Here is a 25,478-nt window from a genome sequence, read left to right on the forward strand (position 1 = left end):
TCCTTACCTGTATGATCTTCTATGTGATGAAGACTGTTAATGTTTATGAATGCTAAGAAATGACACTGAACACATGCTTTACCTTTATCAGGGGAAAGGCCAAGGCCTGTTATTACCCAGAATCCCCCCAGTGGAGAAATTTACACAGGAGAGAGAGTCACCCTGAGCTGTGGGTTTGGGGGAGACCCTGCTGGCTGGGAGTATGTCTGGTACAAAGACCCACTGAGACATACTGTTGCCAACACTGACAGCAGCAGGACTGATGGGTCCAGTTTCACCATCAGCTCTGCTGCTCTGGCCCACAGTGGAGAGTACCGGTGTTGAGCTGCAAGAGGAAGAAAACCTTTTTACTCAGTCTACAGTGATCCTCTGACTTTAGAAATATCTGGTGAGAATTATTACAATGGTAAAATGTGACTTTGATGTATGTGATTTAATAATTTCATGAAGATATGAAGAGTGTTTTATGATACTTTCAGTTCATAATTAAAAATTGATTTACAGCATTACCTGAAACACATCTGACCGTGCAATCTGGATGGACAGAGGTCTTCCCCGCTGAAACAGTGACTCTGAGATGTGTAATTCAGGGCAGCTCTACAGACTGGATGTATAAATGGTACAGAGATGGACAGGAGCTTCCTGTAGACAAAGCTGACTCCAGCAGTGTAAATGGAGACACATACACAATCCTCTCTGCTGATCAGTCACATTCTGGACTGTACACCTGCAGAGGAGAACTTACAAGGAGAGCATCTGTGCACTCTCTGATTGGCAGCTCTGCTACATTGAGTGTACGAGGTAAATATACTTAATTTTCTCTCAACAATATGTGTGTCATGTGTTCTTTCTTTCCAGAAAAAACTGAGAAAAAAAACAATTTTACAATGTTATTTGGACCAATAAATATGCTTTTGTATAATATTATGATCTGATTTGTCTTGTTCTGAATTACTGAGAGTTGCCAGTTTGGAGTACAGGTGTCAGAATACCATTATCCAGTCTTTCCATGGACAATTTATGTTAAATGTGTCTGATGGGTTTGTGACAATTGCTTCATTATTTAATCATATGATTAGGGACACCAGTTTGTCTCCCCTTGTTTTCTCACATTGTACTTCAGTCCTCCGCCACCTAGAGGTCACTATAGCCTCTTTGTTAAGCCCCCTCAGACATCTTAGTTGATAATTTAATTGCCACTAATTAAACACAAATGATGGTTGACTGAAGTGTTTACATGAGACACTCACGTGTTAAATGTAATTTGATTATTTGCTAAAATAGACATGTTTCAGTATATCTATATGTTGTACAGGGGCATGATAGGTATTGTTAGAAGCCACGGTAAAAATGAGAGCAGTTACAATGTTTGACTTAGAGGAAAAAGTTAAATAAAAAATATACGCTCATGATCCAACTATGGGACTAATCCTAGTCTTCAGTCAAGACCTTAAGTAGAATCAGGTGTCATAGAGTTGGGCAAAAACAAAAACCTGAACCCTTACTGGCCATTTTCGGATTAGATTGGACACCCCTACTTCATATGGATGCGCTTTTCTTTTTACGTAAGCGATGCTCAATCCTGGTCCTGGACAGCCACAGAGTGTTCTGGTTTTTGTTTTTTGTTTAAGATCAGCAACCAATTGAGACCAAAGTAAGCAGGTAACCTGAGTTAACCGTTTAATCTACTGCTTTAACTGATCAATTGCTGTGCTACTCAAGTGCTGAATAACAATGTAAGCCAGCAAACCCTGTGGCTCTCCAGGGCCAGGAGGGTGGACCACTGGCTCAAAGCTATACTTTTCATAGCATTTAAAATAAATCCATGTTCATCTTCCTGCCTGACTGTCACAATATTAGATCAATTCATACATTATCTAATTAATTAGATAAACTAAAGTTTTTTAAATGGCTGTATTATAAATTCAGTTGTCTGAACAGCTACTTGACTATGCTGTTGAGTGATTATGGGGACCCCTGGAGGATAAGTAGTGAATTACAAGTTGAAATCCCTGCAGGTCACATGGTGGAGACATACTGGTGGCCCTACATATGGTCTTGTATGTGATGGAGAATGTATCTATTAATGCTAAATGACACTGAGCACATACCTTACCTGCATCAGGGGGAAAACCAAAACATGTTCTTACCCAGAATGCCCCCAGTAGAGCGATGTACACAGGAGAGAGAGTCACCCTGAGCTGTGGGTTTGGGGGCGACCCTGCTGGCTGGGAGTATCTCTGGTACAAAGACCCACTGAGACACACTGTGCCCAACACTGACAACAGCAGGACTAATGGGTCCAGTTTCACCATCAGCTCTGTTGCTCTGGCCCACAGTGGAGAGTACCGCTGTAGAGCTGCAAGAGGAAGAAAACCTTTTTACTCAGACTACAGCGATCCTCTGACTTTAGAAATATCTGGTGAGGATGATTAAAATAGTAGAATATGGATTTGATTCATGTGCTTTAATAATTTAATAAAAACACGATGTTTTATGATTTTCAGTTTATAATTAAAATTGTCCAACACCTTTGGGATCAATTGGAAAGCCAACTGTGAGCCAGGCCTAATCGCCCAGTCAGTGCGCAATCTGACTAATGCTCTTCTGGCTGAATGGAAGCAAGTCCCTGCAGCAATGCTCCTACATCTAATATGAAACCTTCCCAGAAGAGTGGAAGTTTTTATAGAAGCAAAGGGTGAACCAACTACATATTAATGCCCATAATTTTAGATGAGATGTTGGCTGTCAGGTGTCCACATACTTTTGTCTATATGGCTTATATAATAATAATAATAATAATAATAATAATAATAATAATAATAATAATAATGTATTTATATAACACCTTTCATACATAAAATGCAGCTCAAAGTGCTTCACATAAAATGAGAAAAAAAACAAAGAAATACAAATACAAATAATAAATCATGAATAAATAAAAGAAATAATAATAATAATAATAATAATAAAGGATAATAATAAAATAATAATAATTTGATATAATAAAATAAGAACACAAATAAGATAGTGAGGTAATTAAAAGTATACTTGTCTCCAAACCAGCACGCTCCTCACCCCCCTGCCCATGGCTGACCGAGTCACTACGCTCCAGCAGAACATCACTGCGGGCTGCAGAGAGGAAGTGGAGAAAATCCCGATCCTCTGATGACCTGACCGCATACCATACCCTGCTGGCGACTTTTACATCTGCCCTCACGTCTGCAAAAGCCTCTTTTTTCCAATCCAAGATCAGCGCATGTGTCTCTAATCCACGTAAACTATTCTCCACCTTCTCTTCCCTCCTCATTCCTCCTCCACCCCCACCTCCCTCTTCCCTCTCCGCAGATGACTTTCTGGCCGCCTTTGAAGGAAAGGTGGCTACAATCCGGAACTCCTTCACCCATCCAGTGAGCCCCCCAACCCCCCAGGACAACCCCACAGCCACACTGACCTCCTTTGAAATGCTGGAGGACTCCGATGTATTACAACTCATCACCTCTCATCGCGCAACCACCTGTCCACTTGACCCCATCCCATCTAAAGTTCTCCAATCTATCTCCAGCGAGCTCCTTCCCTATCTGTCTTCCATTGTTAATTCCTCTCTCTCCTCTGGTCATGTTCCCTCTGTTTTTAAGATGGCTCGTGTTACCCCACTACTCAAAAAACCCACCTTAGACCCCTCCGATGTAGCAAATTATCGACCCGTATCCCTTCTACCCTTTCTGTCCAAAACCCTTGAACGAGCAGTTCTTAAACAACTAACCTCTTTTCTCCATCAGAACAACCTGCTAGACCCTCACCAGTCTGGCTTCCGATCCGGGCACTCAACAGAGACTGCACTACTAGCTGTGACGGAGGCACTTGCCACTGCAAGAGCCTCACGCCTTTCCTCTGTCCTGATCCTTCTTGACCTGTCTGCAGCTTTTGACACGGTCAACCATAAAATACTCCTCTCCACCTTGGCTGGGATGGGAATCGCTGGGACTGCCCTGTCTTGGTTCGCTTCCTATCTTGCAGATAGGACCTACCAGGTCACCTGGAAGGGGTCTGCTTCTGCCTCTCATCCACTTGTTACGGGAGTGCCGCAGGGATCTGTACTGGGTCCTCTGCTGTTCTCCTTATACACCAGATCTCTTGGTTCAGTCATTAATTCACATGGTTTTTCCTATCATTGTTATGCAGATGACACACAACTCTTCTTTTCTTTCCCCCCCTCGGCCACACAGATTAATGATAAGATCTCTTCCTGCCTGGCTGACATCTCCACCTGGATGGCCAGCCACCATCTGAAGCTCAACCTCAACAAAACTGAGCTGCTCTTCTTCCCGTACAAGACCTCCTTGCTTCGTGAACTCTCAATCACGGTTGATGGCACCACAGTGACTGCCTCTCACTCTGCCAAGAGCTTGGGGGTGGTCCTGGATGACCAGCTGGACCTCAAGGAGCACATCAAGGCAACATCACGGTCCTGCAGATTCATCCTATACAACATCAGGAGGATTCGACCTTACCTGACGACGCACTCCACCCAGCTGCTCGTCCAGGCTACGGTGACCTCTCGCCTTGATTACTGCAACTCTCTCCTTGCAAACCTGCCAGCTTGTGCCATACAGCCACTACAGATGATTCAGAATGCCGTTGCCCGACTCATCTACAACCTCCCCAAATTCTCCCACGTCACTCCTCTGCTGCGATCACTTCACTGGCTACCGGTCGCTGCCAGGATCCAATTCAAAGCCCTGACCCTTGCCTGCACTGCCGCCAACAGGACAGCCCCCATCTACTTGCAGGACATGACTCAATTCTATGTGCCTGCTCGACCACTCCGCTCTGCGGCAGCAGGGCGTTTTGCAACCCCTCCCACCCGCCCAAAGGGATCACAGAGCTTCTCCACCCTAGCTCCCCAGTGGTGGAACGAACTACCCGTCCCTCTCCGAACCTCCCCCTCACTATCCATCTTCCGCCGTGGCCTGAAGACTCATCTCTTCAGACTATACCTAGAATAACCACCACCACGCTGTATATATAAAAAAAAAATAAATAAAAAAAAACCCTTTTTCCTATCACTTGTTACATGTTGCCCCATCCCTGCCCTTCTTGGTAAATTGTATTCGTCCTAATACTGTAGCTTATTCTTCTGCCTAGTTTGGCTTTGCAGATGTTAGACCAGGATAGTGTTTATTGTTCTCGGCTAGAAATAGCTCTACAAAATAAGTAATTGTACCTTACTGAACCCGTGTTCAGCAGTTGTCTACGATCATGAAAATGCACTTTTGTACGTCGCTTTGGATAAAAGCGTCTGCCAAATGAATGTAATGTAATGTAATGACATATAATAGAGTAACAAAATAGTTTTAGGTCTGATTATATTTGATTAGCATTACAAAAATGTACATGAAATGCTTGTTCGAGCAGACTAAAATATGTTGCCAAATTCTGAAATGCATCTAGTTTATATTCCCATAGCCTGTTTCAACCGTTGACTTCTTTGTTTCTTTGCTCCCTCAGTTTACCATTCTGTGGAGAATGTGGTTCGGATCTGTGTGGGCATGGCAGTTCTCCTCTTTCTGTCAATCATTGTGAATCCAGCCTTCTGGAGATGGGTATCACGCCGGAAAGTGGTACACAGTGGGGAGGAACTGGCTGACCAAAGTGACCATACCTGACCACACAGTGTGGCATGAGTTTGTTTTCATTATTGCTTTGCTAAATATTACATGACATATTGTATCATTTATTAAAGTAGACTTACTAAAAAAATATATATGTATAAATGTGCATCTTACGGGCTTGAAGGCTTAATGTAATATCTGGCAAAACATGGCTTTGAAATACAGGAGTTTTCTCATGAATTGTCATTAGGGATAGTTTGCACTCTCACACAGCCCTGGTCATCGCATTACTTCTAATCAGTGTCATTCTGCATGTCATTCTTTGCGTAGGGCAGGGTACAGCATGGTACTTAACCTGCATTGCTTCAGTATATGTCCAGCTATATGAATTGATACTATGTTAATGGATGCAATGTAAATAGTGTGAAAGAAGCTCAAGATAAGAGTGTCTGTTAAATGGCTGTAATGTAAATTGGGAAAATTATGTAACTGGAGAGCACCTTTATTTTTTGCAGTACCTTCATTATTTTTAAATAGAACACATAAGCACATCCTTACTTAGCATTTACATTGTATCCAGTTATACAGCTGGATACATGCAGGTTAATTACCTTGCTCAAGGGTACAGCAGCGGTGTCTGTTAAGCCGCGTTTCCACCAAAATTACCCGGAACTTTCAGTCCCAGGAATTACTTTACCAGGAACTAAAAGGTTCCTTCAGCCAATGGTTGTCTGCGTTTCCACCGGGGTCTAAAGTACCGCGAAGATTAGACAAATTAGCCCACTGAAGTTGTCGTCGGTCCATCTGTCATATGATTTCTTCTGTAACCCCATACTACCACCGAAGTAGCCTACATTATTTTCTAATAACCGGGACAGCCCGGAGGGGTTTATTCCACATATATACAACGGGTTACCAACAATGACTATATATGGTTACTTTTGTATTATTGATTTTCATATATCCTCTCAAACACATTCATTAACAGCAGAAAACATGCACACGTTGTAAACAATTTGCTGTTTTATTACTTTCTCGTCGTCAATTCCATATAGGCTAATCGCAAAATGACAAGAATAGAACGAAAACTCGGACTTGCGTGAAAATGTAAATTAGTAGTGGTACAGCCACCGTTTGCTTTCCTTCGAAGTTACTGCTAGCCGAGCAGCGAAGTGTGCCCTCCAGATGCGAACCATGCACCATAAATGAGTCCATAGTCTTCCTGGTCTTTTCGTGGAATTGAAAAATGGCAGTAAAATTGAGTAAAATTACGGCAGTCTGAGAAAGCTAAAGGGAAGATTACTAGAATTAACCTGTTATTTTACCCGGATAAAAAGTGCGGAAGGTGATTTCCAGTTTGCTTGTACTGTATCACCAATGTTAATTATGCAGAACTACCGCACACCTCACATAACTGTATCAAACGTTTTGAGTCAATTACAACGGGCTAACAAAGAAAATCCGGAAGAAAATATTCAGCAACCGAATTAATCCATTTGAATGTTTTGGTAGCCTACGTAATATGCTGTCCCAGCACGAATGCTTAGCATTTTATAAAACGAATACTAAAGCAAGAAAAGAACAGAAGAGCACACGTTATAATTCCAAGACGTTGACAGGCTATAACCAAAAGTAGGCTACTGCGCCGCATAACATACAAGTTTGATTTGAAGTTATTATGAAAATAAATTGGTTTTCCGCTGCATATTTTCAAACATGGCGGGTAATGGCGGAAAATAAATACAACACAAATGCTACGAGTACTCGACCAATCAGAAATGTTCAGCGCTGCAAGCTCCACCCAAAAGGTTCCTGTACTTTGGGAAAGTACTACCCCCCGAGCAGGAACGTTTTGGGGGGTAAAACAAAGCCCCCAGAACTAAATTTAGACCCTAGTTCCTGCGGTGGAAACGCACTGAGTTCCTCAAAAGGTTCCTAGTTCCGGGGTATAGTTCCTGCGGTGGAAACGCGGCTTTACAGTCCCTTGATTTGGAGTCTGCATGTCTTAATCCTGCAGGTGGAGCTGATTGGGGTTTGATTGCTTGACGATGCACACCTGTGTCCTAACAGTCAACTGGATAAAGCCTGAAGACACCTCGGTTGAAGGGGGCTTTTAAAAATAGTTTATTATAGAGATTTCACACATTTTTAGATAGTTAGGCCAGAAAGTCAACTGTGGTTTCTTTTAGATGAAGAGTAGCCTAGCTGTCTGTTTTCTGCCTGAACCATCCTGTTTAGCCTACATATGGTAATGTGTTCTGTTTTGTTGTCTCATTGTTTGTAATAAATCTTCTATGTTTGTACATAGATTTTGACTCCTTGTTCAGTTTGTTATGTTGCTGTCCCTGGTTATTGGAACGTCGGTTGGCTTTTGGGATGTAACCGTGTCCTCCCGGGGAATCGAACCGGGGACCTTTAGGTTACAAAACCAGCTTCTTACCCATTGTACTACTCTGCTGCCCCAATTATTTTCAGGAGCCATCTTGATTGCTCTGCCCTTAACAGTCATTTCCAGACTACGCATTCAAACACGTCCTCTCCTCAAGGATACGTATGCCAATTCACTGCTTCTTTTCACATCGCAGTGCATGAGCTGGGCTTGCACTGGTATGAGCTGGAAGAAGCAGCTTTTTGTGCAGCTTGTGTTTGTGTGTGTGTGTGTATGTGTGTGTGCGTGCACGCATGTGTTTGTGTGTGTGTGTGCACGCATGTGCTTGTGTGTGTGTATGTGTGTGTGTGAGAAACAGACAGTCAAACAGTGTAATGTCATATATTTTTATATGTAGTTCAAGGTGACTATAGACTGTTCAACAAAAATGAACATAAATGTGATGTTAAACACTGTTAGCACTTCGCACTGTTTTTACAGACCGCAAACTCTGTTAGAGACCGTTCTCACAGCTCTTTTTCCGAAGTGGTTGCTCTGGTAACGTGTTAATTTATTTTTACCGTGGCACAATCAGTGAGATACACCAGCAGCAGATCTCAAAAACGGCTGCGATGAAACGATTAAAGGCCGTGTGGTCGGGCACTGTCGCATCAAGCAACCAAGCGGAAAATGTGTGCAGAGTGAAAGAGGATATAGGTTTTTTTTTGTTCGTTGTTTTTTTTCTTCAAAATTCTCCACCACAAGCGTCCTACTTTTCGTCCTACCTAATAATAGAGGCAGCTGCGATGACCACAGCGTAGGCAATGTACTTCTCTGTCTAAAGCAAGAATGAAGCCTCATGAGACATTTCTGCGCTTTCCAATTTGTAAGTAAAACTTTGTGTTTACTGTTGCACTGCTGTCTCTTTCTCCATTTGATGTTTGTAACTGATTTGTTGTTTGTCTACTGTCTTGTGTAACTTCATAACTTTGTGTTTTATGTCAGGTCCCCCTTGCAAAACAATTTAGATCTCAATGGGGTTTTTCCTGGTTAAATAAAGAAATCTACATTTCATGTGAACATGTAGACGTGGTGAAATAAATGAAAGAATACATGTATGGTTAAGACTGACTAAAGTGACATTATTATGATTTTATATATTATGCCTTGAATCTTACTGATCATGATATGATAGGTCATGCAATGCTTCCATATACATATGTACTGTAGTCCTGCTGTGTATTATTGTGATTGCATGTGATTGTCTGTGAATTTGACTGAACAATATTATTAAAGATGTTCAATCTTCACAGAAAACTTTATGAAAACTGGCAACATGTATTTTCAAATGTATGACTGTCTCTTGTGTCTGAACAATCATATTTCAATAATTGCTGAACTGGTCTGAACTTATTAAGTTACCATAGTGCATGAAAGATGGAGTGAGTGAAAATTGCATACTATCAAGAACACTTAGCTACTAAAAAATGGGACATTATACAGCAATGTTTAATTAAAATCAGTCCAAGTTTGCAAAAAAAGGTGTGTTTTTAATGTGAAAATAAAATCATTTTATACAAACATTCATTCACACTGGATCAGATATTGCAATTTACATTGCTTTCTTCCTGTTTCAGATGCAACAGCACTGGTGTTTTTTGGTGTTCAGAAAGGTATAGATATTAAATTCCTAAGATCTATGTTTCGACATAATTACCACGCATTTGTTTCGTGGAACACGCACAGCAATTATAAACCAGAATTCATAAAGATCATGACAACTTTCCAAAACCCATTCTTTCTGACAGACTCAAAGTTTGTTGTTGCAATATTAATAATGCAAAAATATGAGGAAATATTTAGGTTACATTTAGGAAAAATGTGCATTCAGAAAATGTAATGTAGTTCATTTTAATTTTAATTTAGAAGTAGAAACCATACGGTATGTGCATTGATACTATGTATTAAACTAAACTCTGCATTGTAAAACAGTTTGATTCTGTTTTTTATAACTCTTTCAGCTGCACAGTCAAGTCCTGCTGTTCGTCTGACTGCTAATCCTCCATGGCCAGATGTGTTCCCAGGAGAGACAATTACTCTCACCTGTCAGGTTATTGAATCTGAGGGATGGACATTATTGTGGATCAGACACAGACAGGGGAGTGTAACACAACTTAAAGCCTCCAGTAGTAACGGCTCTGTGTCTGTGTTGGTCCTAAGTGCTGTGGAACAGAGACAGAGCGGAAAGTATCAGTGTGAAGCTGTAAAAGGAAATGAGCGAGCTTTCAGTAACATCCATACCATAATAGTCTCTGGTGAGTAGTGTAATTGAAAATTACTCGCCTCAAATAGTGGTTCTATGTTTTTAGTTTTTTGCTTCAAAAAATGATATGAAATAAAACGTTAAAACAACATCTCTTCAATGTTCCTATCTCCATTTCAGGTGATCATCCTCAGACTGTCATAGTCACAGATCCCCCAGCCTCAGTGATGTTCACAGGAGAAGCTGTTAGCTTAGCTTGTGACATCAGGAAAGCGTCTGGCTGGAGATATTCATGGAGCAGAAACACCCAGGGAAGATTAGAGAGCCTGTATGCCCGCAGTACTGAAAGCCAACAAAAGCACATCCTGCAATCTGTAAGAGAGTCAGACAGTGGAGAGTACTTGTGTCAGGGTGAACGAGGACAAAACCCTGTGATCCACTCTTTCCCAGGAACACTTGTGTTAAATGTGTCTGGTGAGTTTGGGAGGGTTTCTTCAGTCCTTACCCATATGATCTGGAATGTGATGAAGACTGTCAATGTTTATGAATGCTAAGAAATGAGACTGAGCACATGCTTTACCTTTATCAGGTAAAAAACCAAGGCCTGTTATTACCCAGAATCCCCCCAGTAGAGCGATGTACACAGGAGAGAGAGTCACCCTGAGCTGTGGGTTTGGGGGAGATCCTGCTGGCTGGGAGTATCTCTGGTACAAAGACACACTGAGACACACTGTGCCCAACACTGACAGCAGCAGGACTGATGGGTCCAGTTTCACCATCAGCGGTGCTGCTCTGGCCCACAGTGGAGAGTACCGCTGTAGAGCTGCAAGAGGAAGAAAACCTTTTTACTCAGACTACAGTGATCCTCTGACTTTAGAAATATCTGGTGAGAATGATTAAAATAGTAGAATATGGATTTGATTCATGTGCTTTAATAATTTGATAAAAACATGAGTGTTTCATGATATTTTCAGTTCATAATTAAAATTGTATTGATTTACAGTATTAGCTCAAACATATCTGATCATGCAGTCTGGATGGACAGAGGTCTTCCCCGATGAAACAGTGACTCTGAGATGTGTAATTCATGGCAGCTCTGCAGAGTGGAAGTATAAATGGTATAGAGATGGACGGGAGCTTCCTGTAGACAAAGCTGACTCCAGCAGTGTAAATGAAGACACATACACAATCCTCTCTGCTGATCAGTCACATGCTGGACTGTACACCTGCAGAGGAGAACTTACAAGGAGAGCATCTGTACACTCTCTGATTGGCAGCTCTGCTACATTGACTGTACGAGGTAAGTATGATTTATTTTGCATGTCCACAGTAAACTGATACATTTCAACTGCAAACTCTTTGCCACTATGTACAATTTTGTGTGTGTCAGGCTTGCACTGCCTTACATTAACTGAGTAAATACTGTTCCCTTGACTGAGATTTTGAAAAAAACCATTTGGCAGTTATTGGTGCCATAATTGAGTTAAGAGGAGTGAGAGAGAGCTGCCAATCAGCTGCCTCTCATGCACAATGGGAATATAATGAACAGGGATAAATATGCAAATTAATTCCCTTATAACACTGAAATATGCAAATTAATTAATGATGTCATATAACTACTTTCTGTGATATATCTGAAGCCCAGTCGTTATTTTTTATGAGAGCGTGCTGGACCCACAGAATCACAGCCTTACCCCTCACTGCAGGGCTGTGTGGTGCCAGTTGATAGGATGAATAAATTGCTGCTTATTACCGTTTTTACCCGGTAACACAATTTAGAGCATGATTGTGTTGTCAGACCTGTTGAGTTATTAGTCCTGAAACAAAATGGGTGAGTAATTTTATAAAAATAATTAAAACAACCTAATACAGTATTAGGCATACAATTCCTAGATAATTGTTCCGTTCATGAGTTCACTCGCAAGCTCCTATTGGTTATAAAGCCTGCCCGATTACTCACTTTGATGTCAAACAGCAACATGGTTCTGTTATATTATAACTGGAGAACAGCACACTACATATATCTATTAAGAAGGCAATGAATTTCATCAGCTGTCCACCAATGTGAAGAGGAATTCCCTTTTTTTAGTATCATGTGCCACGATAGGGAGAGAGACCTGTCACTCCAACTACAGTAACTTTCTGCTATTAACCATGCAATGTAAGGCCTAGTGGATTATAGATTCCATGTCCTGTATCTTTTTTTCCCCGTATAACACGTTGAGTTAGATGATAAGCAATGAATGATCTTGCAGCTCTGCCTCAGGCGGTAGTGACCCTGGATGAAGGATGGATGGGGGTCTTCATCACTAAAGGCACTCTAGCAATGAGGTGTGAGCTTCAGGGCTTTACTTCTGCTGACTGGAACTACACGTGGTACAGAGACGGAACTCAGATCTCACTAAACCACACTGGAGAGAGGCACACAGTGGGATTCTGGGACAGCTCCTCTGATGGTGAATATAGATGTAGAGGGAACAGGACAGACAGACCGTACTACTCCCTCATCAGTGAAGGCTTCATGCCAAGCCATATCAGTAAGTTATGAAGCAATTTATAATTGTGATCACAGACAAGTGAAGAGTTAAACCATTTACATATCCATTGTACCCTTGCATATCATACATTGTCGCTTATTTCTAATATAAGTTGAGCTCTGTTTTTGATTTATGATGTAAAATAGAAAAATGCAATGTAATTTAAATGTATTATATTGTATAAAATTTTTTTTATGTTTAATCCCATTCTGAATCTGAATAATGGTATAAATTTACAACTAAGACAGACAGAAAAAAGAGGACATATACAATACCTTACAAAATTATTCATTCAGGAGGAGCAAAGGCATCATGCTGAAAAATGAATTGTATTATTTTATACTACTGCAATATAATTGTTCCAGTATAATTGTCCCTGATCGTTATTGGGATTGTTTATTTCATACAGCCTTTGCTCATTTTTATCAGGGATGTGAACTGTTTAGGATGGCACTGTATGTAAAGGCATGATGCTGAATTTGCAGCATGACTATAAATTTGCATTACAGGTGGGACATTTCAATAAGACAGGACAAAATGACAGAACCCTGACCACAGTCTCATAAAGAGCATTAAATGCAGAGATTCATATGGTTCAGGTGTTATTTTTTCAGAAACCTGGATATCTCAGTTGCAGCTGAAGGTTGGTTAGCCAATAATAATTTTGCTGGCTTTTGTGTCATATAGATGCACATAATAATTTACTGAGAAATAGGCTCCAATTATACACTATATGAACAAAAGTATCTGGACACTGCTTGGTCTTCGGCTGTTTTTCGTGATTTGGCCTAGGCCCCTTAGTTCCAGGGAAGGTAAATCTTAATACAATGTCATTCTAGGTGATTTTGTGCTTCCAACTTTGGGGAAACAGTTTGAGGAAGGCCCTTTCCTGTTTCACCATGATAATTCCCATGGGCAAACAGCGAGGTCCATATAGAAATGGTTTTGTTGAGATTAGTGTAACTTAACTCGCCTGCACAGAGCCCTGATCTCAACCCCATCCAACACCTTTGGGATCAATTGGAAAGCCAACTGTGAGCCAGGCCAAATCGCCCAATCAGTGCGCAATCTCACTAATGCTCTTCTGGCTGAATGGAAGCAAGTCCCTGCAGCAATGCTCCAACATCTAATATGAAACCTTCCCAGAAGAGTGAAGCAAAGGGTGAACCAACTCCATATTAATGCCCATAATTTTAGATGAGATGTTGGCTGTCAGGTGTCCACATACTTTTGTCTATATGGTGTATATAATAATAATAATAATAATAATAATAATAATAATAATAATAATAATAATGTATTTGTATAACACCTTTCATACATAAAATGCAGCTCAAAGTGCTTCACATAAAATGAGAAAAAAACAAAGAAATTCAAATAAAAATAATAAATCATGAATAAATAAAATAAATAATAATAATAACAATAATAAAGGATAATAATAAAATAATAATAATTTAATATAATAAAAGAAGAACACAAATAAGATAGTGAGGTAATTAAAAGCATACTAAAGATATATAATAGAGTAACAAAATAGTTTTAGGTCTGATTGTATTTGATTAATGTTACAGAAATGTACGTGAAATGCTTGTCCGAACAGACTAAAATTTGTTGCCAAATTCTGAAATGCATCTAGTTTATATTCCCACAGCCTGTTTCAACCCTTGACTTCTTTGTTTTTTTGCTCCCTCAGTTTACCGCGCTGTGGAGAATGTGGTTCGGATCTGTGTGGGCGTGGCAGTCCTCCTCTTTCTGTCAATCCTTGTGAATCCAGCCTTCTGGAGATGGGTATCACGCCGGAAAGTGGTACACAGTGGGGAGGAACTGGCTGACCAAACTGACCATACCTGACCACAAATGAGTTTATTTTCGTTATTGCTTTACTAAATATTACATGACATATTGTATCATTTATTAAAGTAGACTTGCTAAAATATATATAAATATGTGCATCTTAGGGGCTTGAAGGCTTCATGTAATATCTGGCAAAACGTGGCTTTGAAATACAGGAGTTTTTGCATAGATATGCCATTAGGGAGAGTTCTCTCTCACACAGTCCTGTTCATTGCATTAGTTCTAATCAGTGTAAAATATAAATGTCAGCAATAGAAGGGCAACTCATTTTAGAGAAGAGATAATAATATATCTGGCATTTTCCACCTGCATACTGTTCTTTGTGTAGGGTAGGGTAGTACATGGGTAGGTAACTGGCCTTGTAACCTAAAGGTTACAGGTTTGATTCCCAGGTGGGACACTGCCATTGTGTCCTTGAGCAAGGTACTTAACCTGCATTGCTCCAGTACATATTCAACTGTATAAATGGATGCAATGTAAATTGTGTAAAAGAAGCTCTAGATCAGAGTGTCTGCTAAATGGCTGTAATGTAAATTTGGGAACTTGCCTTAACTTTGAAAAAAGGTTTTTTTCATATTGTATAAACACACGTTGGACTTTCAAACCCAGCTCAACAACAAATGAACACTGTGATTAAACTATCATGTTGTCTTGATCAATAAAACAGAAAGATTGATTCAGTAAGTTGTGGTTTAAGTCAAGACAATGCTGAACGAGGGGACAAACAGTGAGCACCATAATTAATTGGACGGTGACACATTTTTTGTTATTTTGGTTCTGTACTCCAGCACTTTGAGTTTGAAAGGATACAATGACAATGAGGTTGAAGTGCAGACATAAGGCTCAGAAATGAAAATCAATCAGTCAGGAACAAAACCCTGGGCATGCCCAAGTCAACAGTTTGGTTCATCATTAACAAGAAAAAAACAACTGGTGAACTCAATTCTGTCAAAAGACCCGGTAGACTGAGGAAGACTACTGTAGTGGATGACTGGAGAATACTCTCTATGATGAAGAAAACCCCCCTGACAACAGCCCAACAGATCAAAAACACTCTCCTGGATGCAGGTGTAGATGTGTCAAAGTCTACCATACGTAGAAGACTACACCAGCAGGACTACAGAGGGTACACTACAAGATGAAAACCACTGATAAGCCTGAAGGACAGAAAGGCGAGATTACAGTTTGCTAAAAAGCACCTAAAAGAACCCCAAGAGTTCTGGAATAAAGTCTTGTCAGGGGGGTTTTCTTCACCATAGAGAGTATTCTCCGGTCATCCACTACAGTGGTCTTCCTCGGTCCACCGGGTCTTTTGATTGATTTTCATTTCTGAGCCTTATGACAGCCAGCTTAATTTGCATCGACACTGCTGTCTTCCTCATGTTGTCACACCCCAACAACAATCTCAAAAGGCAATCACAAAGTCTAGAATCAAGACTAGACATCAACAGCTCTCTTCTGCATTCACTAACGACACAAATGAATACACCTGAGATTAGTCAATGTGTGGAATACCCTGCCAGGTCATGTAATAGGCCGGGTATTCGTTGGCATTCAATTTGAGTTGAGCTTGTCACCTTGATTTTATCTTCTATTGTGCCATAATTCTTTTATTACTATTGTAGGATATGTAGTGTTTAGATTTTGGCCTTAGAGACGGAATCAGTGAATAAGAATGTGGCCTGGCCTCCCCTTCACAAGCATCAAAGCAAATGTGGTTGGGGCAATATAAAATCCACTGATACCCTAATCTAGGCAGACAATCTATGGGTCACACCCCCTCCGAAGAGACAAATCAGATGACACAGGACACCATATCGGGGGTCGGAGACCCTACATGCCTAACATTTCCCTTTCCCATGTCCTCTTTAATCTTTAGGTAGGCCAGTCCTTGTCATAAATGAGTCTGACCCCCCTTCCCTTACACCTTAACTCAGCATCACCCAATAAGGGCAAAACATCCTCAAGCCATGCTGTGTAAGGTATTTAAGATTTCCACAGGAAGAAAGTGTTGTGTTGCGTTTGGTTTCAGAGCCTGGAAGAAGAAGAGTTTTCCTCTTTTTATTTTTGGTGGTGGTTCCTTGGTTGTGTGCTTGTAGCTGGTTTCCTTGTGGCACTTATACTGGAAGTGGGTGGTACTTTGGCAAGGTCTGGCTGATCCGTTTCTCTGTCTCTCTCTCTTATCCGTCTCTCTCTCTCTATTTTCTGGTATTTCTAGGTTAGTTGTTTAAAGTTTTGCTGTATGTCTTCTGTTGTGTAATTTAGAAGTAGTGTGCCTGCATTCAATAAAGAATGTATGTTTTCAATTAATTAATATAATTGACTGTTTCTTATTGAATTAAATTATTTAATCTGAAAACCTGATATACAGCTTGTTTTGACTTGTTGGTTGATTCCACCAGTTTTCTGTAGACTGACCTATCAAATAATTTGGTGATTTAATTGATAATTCTAATTTTAAACATAATTATTAAATTAAACCTAATAAAACATATTTTACATGTAGGTTAAGTGAGGGGTTCTAGCATGCAATATCACTTGGTTCAGTATTCAGTGCTGAACATTTTAACAAGGACATTGACTGTTGGAACCGCTGGATTCAGAAAAGAAGCATATTCTTAATTAGTCCTTGCTTGTCCGACACTATTGTTTCCTTTTTTTCTTATTTTTATTTATTTTATATTCGTTTTTTGGTATTTTAAGTCTGTTCAGCACATTGGTCAACTGTGGTTGTTGTAAATGTGCTATACTAATAAACTTTGACTTGACTTGACTTGATTTGAATAGAGGCAGAAACTTGGGGGATTTTCAAGACTTGGCTTGATACGGTGTTCGATACTATCAAGTCTGTAGGTAATCAGAGCACTAATGTAGTCAGGAAAATGGTGAGCATTGTTGTGCTGAACGGCCTTTTCTCGTCATTATGTTATGTAATGGAGATAAATGACTGCCTTGAAGAAACATTTAAAGTCCTACATTAAAATAGCTTTCTGAAAAAAAAGACACCAGTAACAGACATGAACACACCATCCCTCGAAAACTAGTGTAGAATGAAAATATGAATTTTAATAAACATCCGTGCATTTTAATACAGTGTCCATTTTGATACAGTGTTCATGTGATTTACTCATTTATTGGGTACAAATACTTATGCAACCAGAATAGAGAACACAGCCAAGAATAAATACCTGCGAATACCTGGTTCCGTCTCTACATAGTGTTTAGTCGTGTAATTTGCTAAGAAGTGTATTTTTATTTTTCTGAGCAAAAAGGGTCAATGTCAAGGACCTGGCTTTCTGAACTCACAAAGTACCTGTACTCCAGGTGAACTCAATAAACATTCTTTTTTCTTCCTTTATATTTACACATTTCTGTTCTCCCTTCGATCACCTCCATAAACGTCCTGGAAGATCCTACATCTAAAATCAAGACAGGTGAGAACATTTATGAAGCAGGTCGATCAATTTTCCGCACTTCAAAATGCACTTCTAACATTTAGCATTTAGGACATCCGTTCTGATGTAGTGACATATAATCTCCCAGGACTCAGCAATTCATTTTTGTTCTCTGTAGGGGACTTGAAGTCTCTGGTCTTAGTGTCAAGAACCGTATATACTACTGTGCTGCAGGGGACATTCAATGACAATTAAATATTTTCACTGCAAAATGTTTTTGTCATCCAAGACACATGCATTATGTCAAGAAACTAAAATACTAAAACTTGGGTTTATTGGGTCTCAGGAGGGTTAACACTCCTGTTAATCACTTCCTCCACCAGCAGGGGGAACTGAAGTTGCATGTGGTCTTTTGAACAGAATACAGTCCGACCTCTGGCACTCACCGTTAACTTTTGTTGTGGGTCTGGCTCCTGCTGGTCCTAATTTGCATCTGTCAGACACATAGGGAAAACAAACGGGAGAGGGGGGCAACTATGAATAAACAAGTCCTGATATTATAACAGTTCAAATATCTGACATTACTGATTTTCTATTGCATGATTATTTATTAATATTAGTATATGTCTGCATTGCATAAAGCCGCATACTCATTAAAGGTGGGAATCTGGGTTATTTGTTTTCAGTTCCATACCCTTCTTTAACCCATTTATAAAGCTGATGTTTAAATTAATTTTTAAAAAAATTTTTTTACTCAAAATATGTCCCTAAACTCCCATATATGACTGGAGGGTCAAGCAAATGTATTGTACTTAGAATTACATATATTTGATGAAAAACAAATATTGCCCAATGCATGACTCAAATAGGTTTAATTGTTCAATGAACACCATACATTATTCAAATATATATATTGCACATCACTACAAAATCAATTTAAATTGTATGCTTTCTGCACAGGCTAGGTACAGGAATGCGGGAGTTTGTGTAGAATGACCCAACTGATTTTGGAAGCAGAACGAGTATGGGCTGGGTCCCCAGCTCTGTTTGTGGTGTAATATTAAGCGTTCAGTGCTAACAGTGCTCAATATCAATTACTATTACATTTATGAAGTGGATAACATAAAAAACTAAAATACCTGTTCTCGTCATTGGTGTTACTGCTCCACCTGGTAACACCAGTAACAATCTTGTGTAAATAAGTAAAATCTTTTAAAGAAGTTATTAAGCCAAATAGCATCCATTAGCACTCATTTAATTTGAATAAATTCCTGTAGTTATTGTTCCATTTGTCAGGTATGGCGAGATTGAGTGCAGCGGAGAAGCAGAGGTTGTACAGGGAGAGCAGACACTGAGTGTAGAGCAGCCTACTTGCAGAAAAGAAAACAAGGCTGTGCCAATGATATTGACACTAAAAAGTGTCCAGTCTGTGCACTTTGGGGGGTCCCATTAATGGGTGACCCTCCGCACGAGTGTCCTCTATTTATAGGACCAGCCTACTATGTCACCATGGGCACCATGAAGATGCATCAGGTCCTTAGCATCTCCCCTGGTATCCTGAAATACAGGGGCATAAATTGCTTCTGCCAGGCTGTTGAGGGGGTATTTGATTGCTTGTGCCACAACCTACAGCAGGTTACCCTAGGGGCTGCGGAACAAGGAGAGACAGCTCTGGAACATAGAAGACCAGATGTCATTGAACAGCACCGCAGTGGACAGTGGTGCGTTTTCCACTATGATGACCAGCCCTACCCTGACATAATCCTGGAGGTGGAGGAGCACAATATGAAGGCGAAGTGCATGCACGGGAACGGTGTCAACAGAGAGGATGTTAACTGGTAAAGGGACGATCAAGTCATGTGCGTAATACCAAAGCCAGCGTCAGTAAACAAACGATTGGTTCAGATTGAACAGGGACTCTGGGAGTTCATCAAAGGGCAACTGGGTAACGACTAGGTTATGAATGTAGAACTGTTGTTAAACATCAAAGTGTCAGTCATAAACTTTTCTTTTGTATTAAATATGCCATTTTGAATCTCCAATAAATATAATTAATTTTGAATGAAACAATGTTCTTTGTGTCTCTGGTGTTTCATTGTGTCTCTGGTGTTACTGTGTTTTTTTTTTTTTGGTCATACGAAATCAAAAGTGTTACAGTTGACGTACACATGTTTTTATATTAATTTACTGTTGCTTTATTCAAAAATGATAATTTTAAGAACATTATTATTCAATTTTGATCACTGTCCTTCAAATATTGTTATTATAATAGCAAAGATATGATGGTGCTAATGAGAAAACTTCACACAATCCCACTTTACACAATTCTAATTGTAATAAAATAAATGCATATGTCATGGTTCTGTATTTCCGTCTCTGTCTTTCCTTGTTGGGCCGCCAGATGGCGGAACTTCTGTTTTGTGTCCTGCTTGTACCCTGTTTAATTGTATTATTGGTTTTTGGTTGTCTCGTTTCCCTTCCCTCTCTGTGGCCTGATTGTGCATTGTGCCCTGCTGTTTCTCATCAGTGTCTTGTCTATTTAAGTTCCCTTCTCCCTGACTCAGGTGCTGCATCCTTGGTTGTGTTTGGTTGTGTGTGCTTCTGGTCATGTTTCTGCCCTGCGTGTTTCCTCCTGAGAGTAGCTCCCCGTGTGTTTCTGCCCATGTTCTGTTTTCCACGTGTTTTTGGATTTTTGGATTTTCTTTGTTTCCTGAGTTTTGTAGAGTTACTTTGTGTTTTTTTGAAGAGTTGCCCTGCGAGGCCTTCTGTTCCCTTTTGTCCTGGATTTCCTAAGTAAAGTCTTTGTTCCTACCAGTTGGAGTTTTGAGTTTTTTTCCCCTCACTCTGCGTTTGGGTTCTAAACCCCCACGCACCTGACAGCATAATTTCCTCTTTTTTGCGTTATCATTATCCTAATCTATCTCTGACTATATGTGCAGAATAGACAGAGAAATAACATTCTTAAAAAGCCTTTAATATTGTTGGTATGGGTAACACCAGTGACAATGGCACAAGCATTCTTTGAGTGAATACACAAAAAATAAAAATACATTAAGCTGTCATTTGTGTGGATTCATGAGTCAAAATGTTTACTAATATTGTACCCTAAGTTTAAATTTAGGAAAATGAAATTCATTTTGAGACATTTTGTTTTTCCAAAAAATGAGCGTTTCTGTAGAATGACCCAGTTAGCTATTTGTTACGAGTGGTTACTCAGGAGACATCACATGACCTGCTCATCGGGATGGGTGCGCTGAGCTAGTGCTCCCTCTAACCCATGAGCTTCTTACTGATTTTTCTGATAATACGGTGTGTTTGAATCCCTTTTTTGCAGTTCTTATGTTAAAGATGCCTACGCTGAGGAAATTGTCTCTTTCCTGGCCTGCACAATCATCTCTAATGGAAAAGCCGAAGGATTTTTCTGCTATGAGTACATCCAATATGGTGGCTCAGATTACTAGCTCTCTCATGTATTGAGCATCGAGATTGAAAACTGAAATTACAGCACTCAAAGCCGATTTTCTACCCAGACACAAACAATTCAGAAGCTGTTTTCGAAGCTGGATGTTATTGCTGGTGAACATTGTTTTTGGGGTGCTCTGAATAACACTTTGTAATGGCCTAGTCATTACAGTAAATTTATACATGACTGGAATAGCTACTTTGCACGACATACCTACAATAAATATATTTGAGTTGGAAATGCTTCTTTAAATGCTCCTGCAATATTCACAGGATTAATGTCTTATCCAATTAGAATGTGTATAGCATGTATTATTGTACATGGTATATTTATTATATTAGAAATATATATTGACTCAGGTTTTTTTTTTAGGAATGGCGCCACCTCTTAATGCCACTGAAAGACAGTGGCAGTATAGAGAATGCTGTGATGCAAATTCTAAAAAGAAGGCAGTATCTTGAGAAAGAGAGAGAGAGAGAAATGGAAGGGAGGCAGGAAAGAAGAAGGCAATTAATGAACGGAGTGAGAGAGAGAGTGTGTGCAAAGAGGAACCAAACACCAGATGATAAATAATGGTGTCAATGGTGTCAAAGAAACTGAAACTGAAATTTTATTATTTTTTTAATTTGAACTAAATTTTGAAAAATGTTGTTTAATCCAAGAGGTACGGTTTAGTGCTAATGACCCACATGTTATTTCTTATGTCTCTTGCACATGCCTCCACCACCTTCATCAGATTCTGGGCCTGCGCAACGCAGTGATGGTCAAATGTAAGTAGCCCTCCAGTCATAACCTTTAGTCTATTACAGGGCTACCAACTGTCACACATGGGGTATTTATTCATCTTTTGCTATTCTGTGGCAGCCAACTATGAATTACCATCTAAAATTAGCATTATCATTTACACTCGTAAGTAATTATAACAGTTACTTACAGGAATTGGGAAGAAATTATTTTTCATTTTGTTCCATTCTGAACAAAGGTGGTATAAAACATTTATGTACCAGCAATCAGCCCTCATAAATTGATGGAATAACAGTCAGAACTTGTACAGGCTACCAGTCTGTGGGTAGCCAGCTAGCGATGAGATAAATCAAACAACAGAAAAAAGTTGCATTGGCTTATTTGGCAGTCAATGATTAAACAATGTATCACCTATGAAACTTCAATGAGACTGTTTGTTGAGACAATTAATACATATGAATTTTTGAAACCTATTAAACTTTATGTCTATGTGTGCCATAGTGAGTTAGCTAATATGGCCTCATAGTCAGTTAGCTAATATGTATTGAATGAGCTTCCAAGTTGCTATAGAACTATTTTAGCTGTTTGATTTTGAAATACAAGCAGTTTTGTCAGTCACATGCCATGCAGTGACATCGATCATGGAAAGACACTCTGCTTTTTGGTTTGGAAAAAGAGGTCATTTGAGAGTAATATGAAAAGTAGTAGAAACAAATACCAGCATAAATACAATCGTTTACATGAGAGACATAAGCCAATGTACTTCCTTGTCTAATCATTCATATCACAAACTATGACAAATATATTTTATAACACCAATATGATGTACATATGCCAGTGGTTTGTTAACTATTGTTTTTATATTTGCTCTACATTTGTTATTACGGAAAAATGAGGGAGAGAGAGGGACAGCAGGATGATGGTAACATTGAGGTTAATACTGTGGAGCAGAATACAATGGTATAATAGTCTGACCCTCATGAGGAGACTTGTGTTGGCCACCTTATGAGTAGTAGCGAAGTGAGAGGGAGAGAGAGAGTACAGGAAGATGGTGACAGGGCAGAAGGAGAAAGTGGCATGTAAGTGAGTGAAAAGTGGAGCAAATACTGAAAATTAAGACAATACAATTACAATAATCATGGTCGTGGCCAACTTACACATATTAACAGTAGGCACTAATTGTCTGACTTGCTGTCATGTTTGCAGGGCCGAGAGAAGGAGAGAGAGAACAGGAGGATGTTGATGGGGAAGAAGCAGCAAGTGGCATGTAGGTAAGTGAGAAAGGAGCAGTTTTGAGTTAAAAGGGTAGTCACACAAAATTACATGATTTTCTCTTATCGTGAAATTAACTTTCCTAAAAAAAACTGGAATCTATATAAAAGCACTATACAAATAACCCCAGTATCTGATGTCACCAACAGGCAAACACAACACTGCATACAGACCAGTAAAATATATCTGAAATTAAAAATGTATATCATTTGTTAATATAATTTTTTGGAATAAATGCAATACTTTTATTCTGCATCTTTCCGCAAGCTTTGTGGATGTTTTATTTATTTATTTTTAATTGTCTACATTGAAATGTTACATACAACATTTAACAGTGCGTTAATTTATGCCATCTTTTCATTCCTTTAGATTTCCCTTAGAATGTCCTTGTTCCCTTGTTCAAGATAGAAGCAGCACTATACTTTCATGTTCTGTATTTGTCACAATCAGTATATCTACTATATACAGTATATACCAATGTACCATAGCTGAGAAAGTGGGTGTCTAGTCTCACTGAATGAAGCCATGAAATTGTTCTTGCTCGTGAAAGGCTTCACATCATTTCAAAATTGTATTTATCGTCACAGAAGAATGTTATTAATTCTCAAATTGGTCATGTGGTGTGGGGATGGCTGGTTTAAGCAGCCACACCTGCCCTGGGTCAAACTAATTAGACCTGGCCAATTGGATAATTGGTTAAGAATTAGATAATTGGCCAGGCTAATTGGACCCAGGAACAGGAGTGGCTGCACCTGTGCGCACAGGTTAAATCTTCCATCCCCACCCACACAAGGGGAGCCTCTGTCATGACAGTTTTACATCTGCTCCTTGGCGGTAACATGTTGCCAACCTCGTAAATAAATGTGGACGGTTTGAACATCATCTCCCTGTGTCTCTGTGCTGGAGGGCCCCTTGGAAAGCCACTTCGGTGGCCTGTGGCAGGCTTGTTTTTTTGGTCTTCAGAAAACATATCTTCAGTATTAATTGCAAGAAATCACTTGGGATTTTTCATTTTGAACAAAGTCCTTGTTTCTAAAAGACTTAAATTGTGTTGAAATTGTTATTATTGATTTTGTGATTAAGTTATTTGTACTTGTGTTGAAATGCATAAATTTAACATTACATATTTAAACCAAAACTTCTTGATTAATATAACTTAAGGCCAATACCTGTCTTCATTATTTTGTCAAGAGATGTGACACACTGGTCAAACATTTTCATATTTGGAATTGTATAGTCATGATCACTAATGTAAAAATAATAATAATGCACAACCAAAAAGGAATATGACTTTCATTCATTATTTCATGTCCAGATAGTCCTAATCATAGTTAGGTATTTGTGCTTTCTAGTTTTTATTATCGATTGTGTTTAAGTCTACAAGCTATTTGTAGTGTTTCTAATTTTAGTATTTCATGCATTTCAAATTTTTTGGGAGTTGTATTTCTTTGTCCTACAGTAGGTTCAGCTTAAATCTCACGCAAACTGAAATGATCTAGCTTAAGTGTATACTAAATCATTTTCAACGTGAGTCATTTGGGAGGCGGAGGTGGGGAGAAACGAAACTGCTGACGTCACAATGAAAGCTGGAATGCACCGTGCCACAGAATGCTACTGTCGGAACATCGCTCTCCAATCCGACATCTAACTGACGTCTTGCCAATGTGCAAATGATCTGAATACGATGTTGTGCAGATGGATATGGTGCATCGGACCGACGTCGGACAGAAAGGTCTGTGCCATCTGGGGTGTTATGTTACGGTATTTTGTCAGTGGCACATACCATAGGCAGGCAATGCTAATCGGACGTGCCGATGCAGAAAGTATGAAGACCTCGGAAGACTGCACTGCATTTTAAGATCTTGGAAGGTATACAGGCCATTATCTTTAAAAATATCTGCTCATCTGTGTACACCGTTATTTCACCATTGCGGGATATAAAAGGCTATCATACATTTCCATAT

At 39.5% G+C, this 25,478-nt stretch overlaps 2 protein-coding genes and 1 long non-coding RNA gene across 3 annotated transcripts; all 3 read left to right on the forward strand.

Moving 5' to 3' along the window:
• Nucleotides 1-107: 107 nt before the first annotated feature.
• Nucleotides 108-6,043, forward strand: LOC118207268. Its single transcript, XR_004761353.1, has 3 exons — nucleotides 108-388; nucleotides 505-801; nucleotides 5,512-6,043. It is a non-coding gene; the product is annotated as an uncharacterized LOC118207268 (long non-coding RNA).
• Nucleotides 6,044-8,581: 2,538 nt separating this feature from the next.
• Nucleotides 8,582-10,800, forward strand: LOC118208053 (Fc receptor-like protein 4). Its single transcript, XM_035382320.1, has 4 exons — nucleotides 8,582-8,869; nucleotides 9,621-9,656; nucleotides 10,005-10,298; nucleotides 10,427-10,800. The coding sequence occupies exons 1-4, from the start codon at nucleotides 8,833-8,835 to the stop codon at nucleotides 10,798-10,800; spliced, it is 741 nt and encodes a 246-aa protein (XP_035238211.1). The 5' UTR covers nucleotides 8,582-8,832.
• Nucleotides 10,801-10,996: 196 nt separating this feature from the next.
• Nucleotides 10,997-15,316, forward strand: LOC118207258 (high affinity immunoglobulin gamma Fc receptor IB-like). The gene is made up of 4 exons (XM_035380647.1): nucleotides 10,997-11,132; nucleotides 11,250-11,546; nucleotides 12,502-12,783; nucleotides 14,480-15,316. Exons 2-4 carry the CDS (start codon nucleotides 11,273-11,275, stop codon nucleotides 14,635-14,637), a joined length of 714 nt encoding a protein of 237 aa, XP_035236538.1. The 5' UTR covers nucleotides 10,997-11,132; nucleotides 11,250-11,272; the 3' UTR covers nucleotides 14,638-15,316.
• The last annotated feature ends 10,162 nt before the right edge of the window (nucleotides 15,317-25,478 follow it).

The sequence above is a fragment of the Anguilla anguilla genome, chromosome 11 (assembly GCF_013347855.1).
Source record: "Anguilla anguilla isolate fAngAng1 chromosome 11, fAngAng1.pri, whole genome shotgun sequence".
NCBI classification, from domain to species: Eukaryota; Metazoa; Chordata; class Actinopteri; order Anguilliformes; family Anguillidae; genus Anguilla; species Anguilla anguilla.